The following is a 13725-nucleotide window of genomic DNA, read 5'->3' as shown; positions in this document are numbered from 1 at the left end:
CAGACAGACAGACAGACAAGGCAGGTGAGTGGCCAGACAGACAGACAGACAGACAGACAGACAGACAGACAGACAGACAGACAGACAGACAGACAGACAGACAGACAGACAGACAGACAGACAGACAGACAGACAGACAGGGCAGGCGAGTGGCCAGACAGACAGACAGACAGACAAGGCAGGCGAGTGGCCAGACAGACAGACCGACAGACAGACAGACAGACAGACAGACAGACAGACAGACAGACAGACAGACAGACAGACAGACAGACAGACAGACAAGGCAGGTGAGTGGCCAGACAGACAGACAGACAGACAGACAGACAGACAGACAGACAGACAGACAGACAGACAGACAGACAGACAGACAGACAGGGCAGGCGAGTGGCCAGACAGACAGACAGACAGACAAGGCAGGCGAGTGGCCAGACAGACAGACCGACAGTACAGAACAGGCGAGTGACCAGACAGACAGACAGGGCAGGCCTGTTTGCTGTTTACTGAGGGTTTATTCAAACTGAGTATATCTGATAATCTCTGGCTATGTCCAAATGTTCATCCTCTCTCAGCCTGTCACTCATCATGCCATGGGCTCTACACTCTTTTGATCTGTGGAAGTGCCACGCCTGTGTTGTTTTTTGGAAATGCCGAACCATTGAAGCATTAGAGAAGGGGATAATGACACAAGAATTTAGGTTATGTTGTTGTTGAGAGCCTTGGATTATATTTGACTACTTTCACTTGGTTCCGTTTGGAAACATCAAAGGCAAGGATATTAACAGGACCTTTACAATTCTTCTCAACCATCCCTTTTAATTGGCTTTTTCTCAACCATCCCCTTTAATTGGCTTTTTCTCAACCATCCCCTTTAATTGGCTTTTTCTCAACCATCCCTTTTAATTGGCTTTTTCTCAACCATCCCCTTTAATTGGCTTTTTCTCAACCATCCCTTTTAATTGGCTTTTTCTCAACCATCCCCTTTAATTGGCTTTTTCTTAACCATCCTTTTTAATTGATTTATCGATTTCAGTCCCACCCATATGTTTACTACTACACCCACTGATCCAACATGGTCACATGAACTACACCTGATATCTAAAGAGCCTGACACAACAAGGCCGGCTATGCCATTACATAAACATGTTTTCTCATGTTTATTTTTCTCATGTTTTGCATGCTTATAAACATGTATTCCTATTGATGTATATTTAATTTGATAATTGTACATATTCGGAATCATACATATTAACAAATATTGATCAAGCTCACTGAAGGGACAAATCATTCCATAATATAATAGCTGTCGTGCCCTCAACCAATGTACATATTCGGAATCATACATATTAACAAATATTGATCAAGCTCACTGAAGGGACAAATCATTCCATAATATAATAGCTGTCGTGCCCTCAACCAAGCATGGCAAAGCTATTGTGAGGTGGGATGTGCTATTGAGGTCTTAACCAATCAGAAGACGAATTTCTCGTGTCAAACACAGGAAAAGCCAATCACAGTGGGCTGTCTGCAAAGGGCTATCCAATATCAATGCCATTGACACAATTTCTGGCCAAGCAGTTGCACGGTGGACAATTGGACGTAATGCATCTCGGCAAATTAATGCGCCTGATTTGTTTTTAGAAACGGAGTTTATGACGGGTCGGTGGAGAGGATACAGAGCCGCAGTAGGCTACCATTCGCTGTCAGGGCTACTGGTTTTTTGTTGATGTCATCGGTAGCCGTGTTCGAACAGGAGCGACCGTCAATTTATAGTCAGGATTACTAGAATAACAAAATAAAGCCTACAATAAAAAAAGTAGCTAGGTTTTTTTTTGTGCGCACAGTGAGTATGGGAATTCTAACGCACTGTGTTTTACTTTTTTTATTACAGCATTTGACGTCCGCTTATGCTTTTAAAGAAGGACTAGACAACGGACAGTATGCATTTGTGAAAGATCCTAGTTTGAATATCGAAAAGAGATCTGCAGATGTAGAATTATTCCAGTTTGACTCTGAATCACCCGAACACAGTCGGAGCAGGAGAAGCGCTGATCAAGAGGACTGTAAAAGTCTCCAGGGATTCGACACCAAGTTGACTAACAACACCCACACCGTAAGTTAATTAACCCTGCAGGTCCGGTTTGACTTCTCTTCTCACCGGTATAATAGGCTAATGTTCTGCAGGTGACACGTTACCTGGACAATTATCCTCACAATAAGAAAATTACTTGGGTTTTAACAGTACAGCTGATTAAAAAAAAAACGTTAACATGCAACTAACCACACATGATCTATTCGTCAGCTTCTTGCATGAGACCAATCTGTCATGTTTCACAGCTCACTCAATTGTAGTCAAGCCAGTTGATACTGACACAAGTAGGCTACTGTATTTAAAGATTACTTCAACCCCATACAGAGCAGGATTACGGGTTAATATTCAGTTTAGCATCTCTGTAGCTAATTGTTTAAGGGTACCTGTAAGTCATTAATCAAGTTGAATCTTTAGTGAGTTTCGCATCCAGTTGGTCTGTAATACAGTTGTAATACAGTAGGTATAGGTATACAATGATCAATTCTAATGGTGTATCTTTCCCTAACTGCATTGAGGCCATTATCTAGTCAGTCTAGTGTATGTACACACATACTTAGAGTGGGGTCCCGAAAATATTGACACCCTTGATGAACAATAATGTGTCAAATTTATAATTAAAATACTGAGCTATTGTATGCTCAAATATTTTTGGGGAAATTGTTATTTTATACTAATTCAATTGCTCAGAGAGAGAGGTATTGTTTAACAAGTCAGTTTTTTTGGGGGGGGGGGGTCTCCAAAAGGTAGGGGTCAAATTTATTGACACCCCTAAAGATTCTTCTGGAATAAAGTAGTCCAAAGTGTAGTATTTTGGTCCTGTATTTCTAGCGCTCAATGATGACGTCAAGCTTGTGAATCTACAAACTTGTTGGATGCATTTGCAGTTTTGTTTTGGTTGTGTTTCAGCAGTTTGTGCTTGCTTAGCAATGAATGGTAATAATGTATCGTGCCTTTTTTTTTTTTTTTTTGAGCCACTATTTTCCCTTAATGGTAGCATCCACATTAATGTAGAAGTGTTTAGACAAATTTGTAGAGTCATAATCTTGATTGTAGTAATTGCGTGCTAGGAATATGGGACCAAATACTAAACTTTTGACTACTTTATTTATAAGAATCTTTAAGCGTGTCAATAATTTGGACCCCTACCCTTTTTTACTTGTTAAACAAAATCTATTTCTCAGAGAAATTGTATTAGTATAATTTGAGCATACAATAGCTTAGCATTTGAATTGTTTATTTTATACAGTCATTATTTGCTTATCTTTATCAAAGGGTGTCAATAATTTCAGACCCTTGCTGTATGTGTCTCTCACCTGTTCTCTAGTGGTTAGGAGTCTGACCTATATTTCCTCCTAGGAATGATGATGCTGCTGTCCTTCATACTAGGCCTGGCCTGACTGCCTGCTTTTAACTTTTCTGCTTCAGTGTGTACAGAGGGGGAAATTAGCATTATATTTCAATAAGAGAACAGGTGAAACCTAGTGTTTGTTTGGCAATTTAGGTGACTCATAGAATTCTGCTACCTATACTTCTGACTAGGCCTGGCCTGACTTCTTAGTGTTCGTGATCTGCCTCCGTGTGCCTGGAGGCCTATGGGTGGTTTTAAAAAGGCAATCTGGTTTTTCATGAATTTCTATTGCCTGTGTGTCTTTGTAAGGGAAGTGTGTGTGCAGTTGTTTGGCAATTGGGTTACAAGATACACACATGCAAAGTGTTTCTGAATTTGAGAGCACATTCTTAACATTTAGACTATACAGTAGAACAGATGCATTATGGGCTAGACCCATATTGCTATGTTCTGGACTATACATTCTTAACATTTAGACTATACAGTAGAACAGATGCATTATGGGCTAGACCCATATTGCTATGTTCTGGACTATACATTCTTAACATTTAGACTATACAGTAGAACAGATGCATTATGGGCTAGACCCATATTGCTATGTTCTGGACTATACATTAACATTTAGACTATGCAGTAGGCCTATACTGTAGGCAGAAGTGATTTTAAAATTGGGAGTATATTATGAAGTTCTTGCCACTCATAGCCCGGTTCCTCTCTAGGTTTCTTCCTTGGTTTTGGCCTTTCTAGGGAGTTTTTCCTAGCCAACGTGCTTCAACACCTGCATTGCTTGCTGTTTGGGGTTTTAAGCTGGGTTTCTTTACAGCGCTTTGTGACATCAGCTGATGTAAGAAGGACTTTATAAATACATTTGACTGACTGTCTTTCTTAATGATGTTGTCCTCAACCACTGTGTAGCCAGCTCTAACTAAGGACATAGTGTAATTTAGGATCACAGATATCTTTTGGAGGCAGGGTTATCTTACTATCAGGCTGTGTCAACACTGGACAGATAGACAACTTAACAACGTCCTACCCAATGCATCCGCATTCTACTCCGCAAACAAACAGCATACCCACAGTTAGTTCGTAGTTCCTGCTAAGAATTTGTGTATGTCAAGTTCTTGACGTCCTTGTAGCAAGTAGCAACAAATTGCATTTAGTATAAACATTTAGTTGGAATTAGTACCTTTTTTATTTATAATATGTCCTTCTAAATAATACGTTCCTCCTATGTCTGACTGTGTATGATGTCATGATAATTACAGCAGCCAGCTCGACATGCGTCAGAGGAGGAGGACTGAAGACCCCGACTGGCACGCCAGGACCTGAGGGAAAAGAGCAGGCTCATCACCTCTGACACAGGGTTTCTGTAAACAAATCTGTGCACCAAGATGCAATTTGATGCAAATTTACTGTTGGAGAAAAATACCCTTTATAATATAACCATATTAATTGTTGCCATGTGGCATAAACTACTACAGAGGTTTTTTTTCCACATGGGGATTTTCCTTTAGCAGGGTCCACTTGTGGTAATTTCGATTGATTGGACATGATTTGGAAAGGCAAAACCCAAGCCATGAGGTCAAAGATATTGTCTGTAGAGTTCCGAGACAGTTTGGAAATGTCAAGACTCTTCCTAGAGCTGGTCACCCAGCCAAACTGTGCAAGCGGGGGAGAATGGCCTTGTTCTTGGTCACCTCCCTGACCACGATGAGAGCTCCAGAGTTTCTCTGTTGAGATGGGAGAACCTTCCAGAAGGACAACCATCTCTGCAGCACTCCACCAATCAGGCCTTTATGGTAGAGTGGCCAGACAGAAGCAACTCCTCAGTAAAAGGCACATGGAGTTTCTAAAAGGCACCTAAAGAATCTCTATAAAGTTTATGAGAAACCAGATTCACTGGTCTGATGAAACCAAGATTGAACTATTTGGCCTGAATACCAAGTGTCACATCTAGAGGAAACCTGGCACCATCCCCTATGGTGAAGCATGGTGGTGGCAACATCCCCTATGGTGAAGCATGGTGGTGGCAACATCAACCCCCTCTCATTGAGGATCTCAAGTTGAAGGCTGGCTCAGTGTTTCCCCCCACCTCTTTGAGGATCTCAAGCTGAAGGCTAGCTCAGTGTTGTCCCCTCTCATTGAGGATCTCAAGTTGAAGGCTAGGTCAGTGTTGTCCCCTCTCATTGAGGATCTCAAGTTGAAGGCTAGCTCAGTGTTGTCCCCTCTCATTGAGGATCTCAAGTTGAAGGCTAGCTCAGTGTTGTCCCCTCTCATTGAGGATCTCAAGTTGAAGGCTAGCTCAGTGTTGTCCCCTCTCATTGAGGATCTCAAGATCTCAAGTTGAAGGCTAGCTCAGTGTTGATCTCAAGTTGAAGGCTAGCTCAGTGTTGTCCCCCCTCTCATTGAGGATCTCAAGTTGAAGGCTAGCTCAGTGTTGCCCCCCCTCTCATTGAGGATCTCAAGCTGAAGGCTAGCTCAGTGTTGCCCCCCCATTGAGGATCTCATTGAGGATCTCAAGCTGAAGGCTAGCTCAGTGTTCCCCCCCCTCTCTTTGAGGATCTCATTGAGGATCTCAAGTTGAAGGCTAGCTCAGTGTTTCCCCCCCTCTCATTGAGGATCTCAAGCTGAAGGCTAGCTCAGTGTTGTCCCCTCTCATTGAGGATCTCAAGTTGAAGGCTAGTGTTGCTCATTGAGTGTTTCCCCCCCCCCTCATTGAGGATCTCAAGCTGAAGGCTAGCTCAGTGTTGCCCCCTCTCATTGAGGATCTCAAGCTGAAGGCTAGCTCAGTGTTGTGTTGCCCCCTCTCATTGAGGATCTCAAGCTGAAGGCTAGCTCAGTGTTGCCCCCCTCTCATTGAGGATCTCAAGCTGAAGGCTAGCTCAGTGTTGTCCCCCCTCTCATTGAGGATCAGTGTTGTCCCCTCTCATTGAGGATCACAGCTGAAGGCTAGCTCAGTGTTGTTGATCTCCCCAGTGTTCTCATTGAGGATCTCAAGTTGAAGGCTAGCTCAGTGTTGCCCCCCTCTCATTGAGGATCTCAAGTTGAAGGCTAGCCCCCCCTCTCATTGAGGATCTGTTAGCTCCCCCCTCTCTCATTGAGGATCTCAAGCTGAAGGCTAGCTCAGTGTTGTCCCCTCTCATTGAGGATCTCAAGCTGAAGGCTGGCTCAGTGTTGTCCCCTCTCATTGAGGATCTCAACTGAAGGCTGGCTCAGTGTTGCCCCCCCTCTCATTGAGGATCTCAAGTTGAAGGCTAGCTCAGTGTTGCCCCCTCTCATTGAGGATCTCAAGTTGAAGGCTAGCTCAGTGTTGCCCCCTCTCATTGAGGATCTCAAGTTGAAGGCTAGCTCAGTGTTGCCCCCTCTCATTGAGGATCTCAAGTTGAAGGCTAGCTCAGTGTTGCCCCCTCTCATTGAGGATCTCAAGTTGAAGGCTAGCTCAGTGTTGCCCCCTCTCATTGAGGATCTCAAGTTGAAGGCTAGCTCAGTGTTGCCCCCTCTCATTGAGGATCTCAAGTTGAAGGCTAGCTCAGTGTTGTCCCCTCTCATTGAGGATCTCAAGTTGAAGGCTAGCTCAGTGTTGCCCCCCTCTCATTGAGGATCTCAAGTTGAAGGCTAGCTCAGTGTTGCCCCCTCTCATTGAGGATCTCAAGTTGAAGGCTAGCTCAGTGTTGCCCCCTCTCATTGAGGATCTCAAGTTGAAGGCTAGCTCAGTGTTGTCCCCTCTCATTGAGGATCTCAAGTTGAAGGCTAGCTCAGTGTTGCCCCCCCTCTCATTGAGGATCTCAAGTTGAAGGCTCAGTGTTGCTCAGTGTTGCCCCCTCTCATTGAGGATCTCAAGTTGAAGGCTCATTGAGGATCTCAGTGTTGTCCCCTCTCATTGAGGATCTCAAGTTGATCTCAGTGTTGCCCCCTCTCATTGAGGAGTTGAAGGCTGGCTCAGTGTTGTCCCCTCTCATTGAGGATCTCAAGTTGAAGGCTAGCTCAGTGTTGTCCCCTCTCATTGAGGATCTCAAGTTGAAGGCTGTGTTGCTCAGTGTTGTCCCCTCTCATTGAGGATCTCAAGTTGAAGGCTAGCTCAGTGTTGTCCCCTCTCATTGAGGATCTCAAGTTGAAGGAAGTGTTGCTGAGGATCTCAGTGTTGTGCCCCCTCTCATTGAGGATCTCAAGTTGAAGGCTAGCTCAGTGTTGTTGCTATCAGTGTTGCCCCCCCTCATTGAGGATCTCAAGTTGAAGGCTAGCTCCCATTGAGGATCTCATTGAGGATCTCATTGAGGATCTTGAAGGCTAGCTCAGTGTTGCCCCCTCCCCCTCTCATTGAGGATCTCAAGTTGAAGGCTAGCTCAGTGTTGCCCCCCCTCTCATTGAGGATCTCAAGTTGAAGGCTAGCTCAGTGTTGCCCCCCCCTCTGATTGAGGATCTCAAGCTGAAGGCTAGCTCAGTGTTGTCCCCCCCCTCTCATTGAGGATCTCAAGCTGAAGGCCAACCTGGGTACTGAAGGCTGCCGGGAGTAACTAAATTATCCTTAACTTCTTCTGTGTGTTTATAAAAAAAATTATCATAATAATCAGGACATCTTGTGTAATAGAAGCAAGTACTCGTTCCATGATTGATTGTCTTAGAAAAAAATGTTATTTATACAAATGTCGTCAATTACCGATTCACAATAATGGTGATCCTGCTTTCTGGATTCAATGAGAGGGGCAGTTCTCCCCTGTGTCCAATATACTGATGTTTGGGTACCGTACAGTAGAGCTCTGCTACCTGACATTATACATTGGGTTATGGCCAGGTAGGTCCTAGGGTACCGGTAGATCATCACAAAAATGTTGAAGTTGAGCCATTTTGCACATGCTCAGTCATATCTGACTAAGATCATTTAGGAGGTGTTCTTATCCAGAGCAGTATTGATTGCAGGCATTTTCATTAATACTGGTCCCCCCTGTGGGACTCAATCCCACAACCCTGACATTGTAAGATGTAAGAGCCAAAGCTCTACAAACTGAGCTACACAGGACCACAGTGAAGTTCTTCAACCTCGTCAAATATAAGACTGGAGAGATTATTTTATACAAAATAATAATGAGCTTTGAGTTTTGTCCTTAGTTTTGACAACAACATGACACCAACACAACATGACACCAACACAGCATGACAACAACATAGTAGCAACACAGCATGAATAATTCTTAACAACAATAATAATAATAACACATGCATGTCTTAGAAAAAAATGTTATTTATACTTACATCGTTGTCGAAAAAAATGTTATTTATCAACAACATGGTGCAACATTTCAGCATGACACTCCCATGGTAGCAACACAGCATGACAACATGGTAGCAACACAGCATGACAACATGGTAGCAACACAGCATGACAACATGGTAGCAACACAGCATGACAACATGGTAGCAACACAGCATGACAACATGGTAGCAGCACAACATGAAAACAACATGGTAGCAACACAGCATGACAACATGGTAGCAGCACAACATGAAAACAACAGGGTAGCAACACAGCATGAAAACAACATGGTAGCAACACAGCATGACAACATGGTAGCAGCACAACATGAAAACAACAGGGTAGCAACACAGCATGAAAACAACAGGGTAGCAGTTTTGACAACAACAGCAACACAATGACAACATGACAACATGGTAGCAACACAGCATGACAACATGGTAGCAGCACAACATGAAAACAACAGGGTAGCAACACAGCATAACAACATGGTAGCAGCACAGCATGAAACAACATGGTAGCAACACAGCATGACAACATGAAAACAACATGGTAGCAACACAGCATGACAACATGGTAGCACACACATGAAACATGGTAGCAACAGCATGAAAACAACATGGTAGCAACACAGCATGACAACATGGTAGCAGCACACAACATGAAAACAACAGGGTAGCAACACAGCATGAAAACAACATGGTAGCAAACAGCATGACAACATGACATGACAACATGGTAGCAACACAGCATGACAACAACATGGTAGCAACACAGCATGACAACAACATGGTAGCAACACAGCATGACAACAACATGGTAGCAACACAGCATGACAACAACAACATGGTAGCAACACAGCATGACAACAACATGGTAGCAACACAGCATGAAAACAACATGGTAGCAACACAGAAAACAACATGACATGACAACAACAACATGGTAGCAACACAGCATGACAACAACAGGGTAGCAACACAGCATGACAACAACACATGGTAGCAACACAGCATGACGACAACATGGTAGAAACACAGCATGACAACAACATGGTAGCAACACAGCATGACAACAACATGGTAGCAACACAGCATGACAACAACATGGTAGCAACACAGCATGACAACAACATGGTAGCAACACAGCATGACAACAACATGGTAGCAACACAGCATGACAACAACATGGTAGCAACACAGCATGACAACAACAGGGTAGCAACACAGTATGACAACAACAGGGTAGCAACACAGCATGACAACAACAGGGTAGCAACACAGCATGACAACAACAGGGTAGCAACACAGCATGACAACATGGCAGCCACACAACATGGCAGCAACACATGACAACAACATGGCAGCCACACAACATGGCAGCCACACAACATGGCAGCATTAGGGAGGGAGGGAGGGAGAGGTATGGTACACAACATGGCAGCAACACAACATGGCAGCAACACAACAGCCAGCACCACACAACATGGTAGCAACACATGGCAGCAACATGGCAGCCACACAACATGGCAGCAACACAACATGACAACAACATGGTAGCAACACAGCATGACAACAACATGGCAGCTGCACAAAACGGTTCAAACATTATTGGGCACAGGCAACAGCACAAAGGGCAAGAATATATAGAGATGACAATACATCACGCAAAGCTGCCACAACTGTCAAATCAAATTGTATTTGTCACATACACATGGTTAGCAGATGTTAATACGAGTGTAGCCAAATGTTTGTGCTTCTAGTTCCGACAATGCAGTGATAACCAACTCGTAATCTAACCTAACAATTCACAACAACTACCTTATACACACAAGTGTAAAGGGATGAAGAATATGTACATAAAGATATATGAATGAGTGATGGTACAGAGCGGCATAGGCAAGATACAGTAGATGGTATCCAGTAGAGTATATACATATGAGATGAGTATGTAAACAAAGTGGCATAGTTAAAGTGGCTAGTGATACATGTATAACAAAGATGCAGTAGATGATATTGAGTACAGTATATACATATGAGAAGAGTAGGGTATGTAAACATTATATTAAGTGGCATTGTTTAAAGTGGCTAGTGATACATTTTTTTTACATCAATTTGTCAGTATGAGTGTCCATGATTGAGTCTTTGAATGAAGAGATTGAGAATGTATGGTACAGCATTGGAGAGGTATGGTACAGCATTGGAGAGGTATGGTACAGCATTGGAGAGGTATGGTACAGCATTAGGGAGGGAGGGAGAGGTATGGTACAGCATTAGGGAGGGAGGGAGAGGTATGGTACAGCAGCATTACAGGGAGGGAGGGAGAGGTATGGTACAGCATTAGGGAGGGAGGGAGAGGTATGGTACAGCATTAGGGAGGGAGGGAGAGGTATGGTACAGCATTAGGGAGGGAGGGAGAGGTATGGTACAGCATTAGGGAGGGAGCATTGGGAGGGAGAGGTATGGTACAGCATTAGGGAGGGAGGGAGGTATGGTACAGCATGGTACAGCATTAGGGAGGTATGGTACAGGAGGGAGAGGTATGGTACAGCATTAGGGTATGGTACAGGAGGGAGAGGTATGGTACAGCATTAGGGAGGGAGGGCATTAGGGAGAGGTATGGTACAGCATTAGGGAGGGAGGGAGAGGTATGGTACAGCATTAGGGAGGGAGGAGAGGATGGGTATGGTACAGCATTAGGGAGGGAGGGAGAGGTATGGTACAGCATTAGGTATGGTACAGCATTGGAGAGGTATGGTACAGCATTGGAGAGGTATGGTACAGCATTGGAGAGGTATGGTACAGCATTGAGAGTATGGTACAGCATTATGGTACACATTAGGGAGGGAGAGGTATGGTACAGCATTGGAGAGGGATGGTACAGCATTGGAGAGGTATGGTACAGCATTGGAGATGGGATGGTACAGCATTGGAGAGGGATGGTACAGCATTGGAGAGGGATGGTACAGCATTGGAGAGGGATGGTACAGCATTGGAGAGGGATGGTACAGCATTGGAGAGGGATGGTACAGCATTGGAGAGGGATGGTACAGCATTGGAGAGGGATGGTACAGCATTGGAGAGGGATGGTACAGCATTGGAGAGGGATGGTACAGCATTGGAGAGGGTATGGTACAGCATTGGAGAGGTATGGTACAGCATTAGGGGAGAGGTATGGTACAGCATTGGAGAGAGGATGGTACAGCATTGGAGAGGTATGGTACAGCATTGGAGAGAGGGATGGTACAGCATTGGAGAGGGATGGTACAGCATTGGAGAGGGATGGTACAGCATTGGAGAGGGATGGTACAGCATTGGAGAGGGATGGTACAGCATTGGAGAGGGATGGTACAGCATTGGAGAGGGATGGTACAGCATTGGAGAGGGATGGTACAGCATTGGAGAGGGATGGTACAGCATTAGGGAGGGAGGGAGAGGTATGGTACAGCATTAGGGAGGGAGGGAGAGGTATGGTACAAGCATTAGGGAGGGAGGGAGAGGTACGGTACAGCATTAGGTTCACGGCTGGGTGAACACATTCTACTGGAGCTACTTGTATGTGAACACTTTTAGGTATGTGGACACTTTAACATCAGATTAGGGGAATTACTTTATTGCATTGTCCTTTATTACTATATGAGGCCTACATTATCAGATCCACTGCTGCTAATATTAAAGATCATGTATGAATTAAACCATTTCTGGATGACTCGCACGCTGCGTGAGTAATGTGACTTCTTTCCTCTTATACATGATGTTGTGATGGATATCAGTCTGTGAACAATAACCAGAACATGTCTGCTTTTCTCTCTTTTCCTCTCAGTATTCCTTCAATGACCTGAGCGGGTCCGTGTCACTGGCCTGGGTTGGAGACGCCACCGGGGTGAGTTTTACTGTGTTCCATTCTGTCCCCGTACCGACCGATATAACTAAATGATCGTTACGTCAAACCGGGCTGTCAAACTTATAGATGGAATATAAGTATAATATAATTATCAAATCAAATCAAATGTATTTATATAGCCCTTCGTACATCAGCTGATATCTCAAAGTGCTGTACAGAAACCCAGCCTTAAACCCCAAACAGCAAGCAATGCAGGTGTAGAAGCACGGTGGCTAGGAAAAACTCCCTAGAAAGGCCAAAACCTAGGAAGAAACCTAGAGAGGAACCAGGCTATGTGGGGTGGCCAGTCCTCTTCTGGCTGTGCCGGGTAGAGATTATAACAGAACATGGCCAAGATGTTAAAATGTTCATAAATTACCAGCATGGTCGAATAATAAGGCAGAACAGTTGAAACTGGAGCAGCAGCACGGCCAGGTGGACTGGGGACAGCAAGGAGTCATCATGTCAGGTAGTCCTGGGGCATGGTCCTAAGGCTCAGGTCGTCCGAGAGAAAGAAAGAGAGAATTAGAGAGATCATATGTGGGGTGGCCAGTCCTTAATCATTACGGGCGCTCTATACCAGTCCTCACGGGGCTCTATACCAGTCCTCACGGGTGCTCTATACCAGTCCTTACGGGCGCTCTATACCAGTCCTCACGGGTGCTCTATACTAGTCCTAAAGCTAGACTTTTTCTGTACAGGTCATCCTGGCTTTGACAACATTCCAGGTTCCATTCTTCATGTTGAGATTCGCCCAGTCCAAACTCTATCGAAGGTAAGAACAGACTGATTCATCACCAGTTGTGTCAAAGATTTTCTGTGGTAAAATATAGCCAGATATTATTTGAGCTGATGAGTTGTTGAATATGAAGTTTGACTTCCTCAGTGAGAACTACGGGAAGTCGTTCCAGGATGTCACAAACCTCATCAACAACACTTTCATCAGGACAGAGTTCGGCATCGCCATCGGACCAGAGAACTCTGGGAAGGTAAGATGCCTTTTTAGAACCTGTGAACTATCTTATGTGTTAATGGCATGTTCTAGAATAAACGCTTCTGAAAATAATGGCAACACTGCAGGAAATACTGCAGGGATAACTTTGTTTGTTTTCTAAGCATGTGTAAACCTTTACTGTCACGTATCAAAGCTTATAA

At 44.2% G+C, this 13725-nt stretch overlaps 1 protein-coding gene across 1 annotated transcript in view; it reads left to right on the top strand.

The window, feature by feature from the left end:
• Positions 1-1553: 1553 nt before the first annotated feature.
• LOC124032372 (sortilin-like) overlaps positions 1554-13725 on the top strand; it is a 36807-nt gene continuing 24635 nt past the window's right edge. Inside the window, exons 1-4 of the mRNA XM_046344731.1 lie at positions 1554-2110; positions 12511-12570; positions 13272-13345; positions 13457-13559. Coding sequence (XP_046200687.1) covers positions 1847-2110; positions 12511-12570; positions 13272-13345; positions 13457-13559 — 501 coding nt within the window. The 5' untranslated portion in view covers positions 1554-1846. The remainder of the gene's footprint in view (positions 2111-12510; positions 12571-13271; positions 13346-13456; positions 13560-13725) is intronic.

Source organism: Oncorhynchus gorbuscha, linkage group LG03 (assembly GCF_021184085.1).
Source record: "Oncorhynchus gorbuscha isolate QuinsamMale2020 ecotype Even-year linkage group LG03, OgorEven_v1.0, whole genome shotgun sequence".
NCBI lineage: Eukaryota > Metazoa > Chordata > Actinopteri > Salmoniformes > Salmonidae > Oncorhynchus > Oncorhynchus gorbuscha.
This window is presented reverse-complemented; position numbering and strand designations above follow the sequence as displayed.